The 2009-nt window shown below is 44.6% G+C and overlaps 1 protein-coding gene across 4 annotated transcripts in view; it reads left to right on the forward strand.

The window, feature by feature from the left end:
* Nucleotides 1–1826: 1826 nt before the first annotated feature.
* The window catches only part of SLC25A26 (solute carrier family 25 (S-adenosylmethionine carrier), member 26), a 155397-nt gene continuing 155214 nt past the window's right edge, over nt 1827–2009 (forward strand). The window contains exon 1 of one of the 4 annotated variants that reach the window (XM_005860796.2): nt 1827–1982. In XM_005860796.2, the coding sequence (XP_005860858.1) occupies nt 1950–1982 (33 nt within the window). In that variant the 5' untranslated portion in view covers nt 1827–1949. The remainder of the gene's footprint in view (nt 1983–2009) is intronic. The other 3 variants (XM_014535233.1, XM_005860797.2, XM_005860795.2) reach the window with 3 other exon arrangements.

Consider the following 2009-nt stretch of genomic DNA (forward strand, 5'->3'; position numbering starts at 1 on the left):
CCAGTGATGGTGAACCTATGACACGCGTGTCAGAGGTGACACGCGAACTCATTTTTTTGGTTGATTTTTCTTTGTTAAATGGCATTTAAATATATAAAATAAATATCAAAAATATAAATCTTTGTTTTACTATGGTTGCAAATATCAAAAAATTTCTATATGTGACACGGCACCAGAGTTAAGTTAGGGTGTTTCAAAATGCTTATACGCCGAGCTCAAAAGGTTCGCCATCACTGGGCTAGTGCAATGGTTCTCAACCTTGGCTGCACATTAGAATCACCTGGGAATCTTTTTAAAATCCTGATTTCTGAGCCTCATCCTCCGGAAATTCTGTTTCTTTGTTCCTAATGTTGTGGCCCCACCCAATAAAAAAGAAACAGAATTTCCGGAGGATGAGGCCCAGAAATCAGGATTTTAAAAAGATTCCCTGGTGACTCTAATATGCAGCCAAGGTTGAGAACCACTGTTTTATTGTGCTGTGCTTTATTGAGCTCAGGTGTTGCTTTTTTTTTTTTTTAACCAATGGAAGGCAAGATCCCCCACCAGCAAAAAGATTAAGACTCACTTGATTGCAACATTTTATTACAGCGGTCTGGAATCAGACCCGTCATATATCTGAGGTATGCCTGTAATGCTACTATCAAAATTATTTTGTATTGTCTTAGGGAATAATGCAGCTTTTAAGAAAATGAATGGAATAGTATTTTTAATTAGGAATACTATTTTTAATAGTAGTTTTAATTAGGAATGAACAGATGTACATATGTACTGTGCTATATTTTTTCTTATTTTAATCTCATAAGCCTTTTGCATGTTATTATAGTACATGCTCTTCACAAGCACTATTGCCAAGGGAATAGTCCATCAAATGCATCTAACGAAGTTTACCTAACCATTCCTCTTCTGTTTAATGTGTAAGTGGCTTCCTGTAATCTTTGCTTAAATGTTATGGACATTGTTAGGTTGCTAATACTTAGTTCCAAACTACTTTCCTAAAAGCATGCACCTGGTCAATGTACTCTCTGAGGGCTTTTCTCTGAATAGCCCGCTCTGTGCTACAAATGAAAACTAACATCCCAGAGGCTGTCCCCTTATTCAACTCTACAGCCCTTCAATGGCCCTAATGGAGCTCTAGGAAGGAACATGAAATGTCTACTACATGCCAGGCTCTGTACCTTTCATTCATTCATTCATTCGTTCACTCACTCACTCACTCACAAGTTATGTTGAGGGTCTACTAAGGGTCAGGTACTGCTTACACAGTAGTAAGCTACTAAGTAACCTCAGGAATGCTCGGCCTGTGTCAGAGTGGTCTTCAAGGTGTGCACAGTGGACAAGATGAGCACGCAACTAACTGAACAAGTAAATTCAGTGTAATAACTGCCAGTAAGAAGTGGAGGATGCTATTTTTGAAGTGTTTTTCTATATCTTTCATAATCTTCTGACGTTGAGTGTGTTTTATAGTAATTCGGACGAAATTTGCACAGATAAAACCAAGAGATGAAATAACACAAAAATAACCGATTAAAAAGAGAAACCTCGCCCCCTGAAACTAGTTCTGCCCTCCTCGGCGCCTCCCTGCACTGCAGCCTCCACCCTACACTTTGCTCCGCGCTGACCTCGGAGGGTTCCCTCTCCCGGATCCCAGCACAGGCTTCTTTGCTCGCGAGAGTTTCCCCGTCTTCTCGCGGGATCCCAGGCTGCCGCAGGGGAAGGAGGCGGAGGAGAGTGGGGCTTCCCGCTCAATCACACTCCCCAGGCCCTGCCCCACTCCGAGCTCCCCGCCCAGCCGACTTGGTTGCACGTGTATTTGTTGTGATTCGCCCTCACGTGACTGCGGAAGTACGGGCCCCTCAGGCCCCGCCCTCAAGATGGCGGCGCCCAGTGCTCGGGGTCGCGACGTGCTTCGGCTCGACAGCGGGTTATAGCGTGGGCGGCGTTTCCGGGCCATGGACCGGCCCGGCTTCACGGCCTCGCTGGTGGTGAGGGAGGGCGGGAGAGGGGTGCTC

This window comes from Myotis brandtii, unplaced genomic scaffold (assembly GCF_000412655.1).
Source record: "Myotis brandtii unplaced genomic scaffold, ASM41265v1 scaffold140, whole genome shotgun sequence".
NCBI classification, from domain to species: domain Eukaryota; kingdom Metazoa; phylum Chordata; class Mammalia; order Chiroptera; family Vespertilionidae; genus Myotis; species Myotis brandtii.